Source organism: Aplysia californica, unplaced genomic scaffold, assembly GCF_000002075.1.
Source record: "Aplysia californica isolate F4 #8 unplaced genomic scaffold, AplCal3.0 scaffold00001, whole genome shotgun sequence".
Lineage (NCBI taxonomy): Eukaryota > Metazoa > Mollusca > Gastropoda > Aplysiida > Aplysiidae > Aplysia > Aplysia californica.
In genome coordinates this window covers 4,786,050-4,787,151 of record NW_004797271.1, presented here as the reverse complement: position 1 = coordinate 4,787,151, position 1,102 = coordinate 4,786,050, and the positions used below count along the sequence as shown (strand labels likewise).

General features: G+C 40.5%; 1 protein-coding gene across 1 annotated transcript in view; it reads right to left on the bottom strand.

Moving 5' to 3' along the window:
* The window catches only part of LOC101851775, a gene marked incomplete in the record, with an annotated part of 239,242 nt that overhangs the window by 80,270 nt on the left and 157,870 nt on the right, over positions 1-1,102 (bottom strand). Inside the window, 1 exon segment of the mRNA XM_005088889.3 lies at positions 847-982. Coding sequence (XP_005088946.3) covers positions 847-982 — 136 coding nt within the window.

The following is a 1,102-nucleotide window of genomic DNA, read 5'->3' as shown; positions in this document are numbered from 1 at the left end:
AGAGAGAGAGACTGAAAGTGAAAGAGAGAGAAAGTGAGAGAGAAGCAGAGAGAGGGAGAAAGAAGTGTGAGCAAGAAAAAAGGTGGGAAAACAGATGTTGGACCCAACAGTGTATGCGAGTAGTGTGTAGGGGCGTGAGTATCTATGTGTGCGCGTGCGTGCGTGCGTGACCGACGAGAGAAAGTAAGACAGGGGGCATTGCGTTAAGGACAGCCATGACTCAAGCAGACTGAATACTGATGAAGGATTGAAAGGACTGGTCGTGCGGCACCGTCAAAGATAACTTTAAAACATACATGTCATCCTTTCAATTAACCCAAAATAAGTCAGAAAAGCAGCATTAAATAAAAACTGCAGAGAAAACAGATTTCACTCATAGTCATTATAATACAAAAAATCCAAAACTAAAGACAGGTTTGCATTTTCAACACACGCCTTATAATGCCTTATTCAATACTGTACAAGGTTAATGGAAGATAGGTCTCAACCGTACCAAAATGTCAAAACTATAGACAGGATCCATTTCTTAACATACGCCCCTTTCTACACTATAAACTACTTGCAAACTTACAAAAAGGCTTTACAGCTGAAAGTCTGAACTAGTTTATAAAAAGACACACAAAACATATTAATTGGCAAAAGCAATATATATCTTCAACTAGACACATAAAAGCAATATGCAAATGAAGCAAAGTTTTTTACCCTAAGGCAAGGGCATACAAGTAGTCAAGAGTTGTTAAAGCTTACAAACGTTACTGGAAAAAAACTAAAATAAATTTCTTGTCCTAAAGGAGACGGAGTACATATTAGATCTATATACATTATAGAGAGGAGATAAGATCTTACCTTCATAGCGCTGTTCTGCTCGACCAGCAGGCAGTTGGAATTTGATTGTGTGCCGCAGACCTTGATAAATGACGACTGGTTCCACCTGGGCTGAGCTAGACAGGCTGTAGCTCACTTCATAGCTGAGAGGAAGGTCCTGAGGGGGAAAGAGAGAACAGGAACATGACAGGCTGAGTGTGTTTTGGGGAGTGTGGGGGTGGGTTATTAATATGGAAAACATGAGGCTAAAGTACATGGCGGAGAGGAAAAAGAGTGT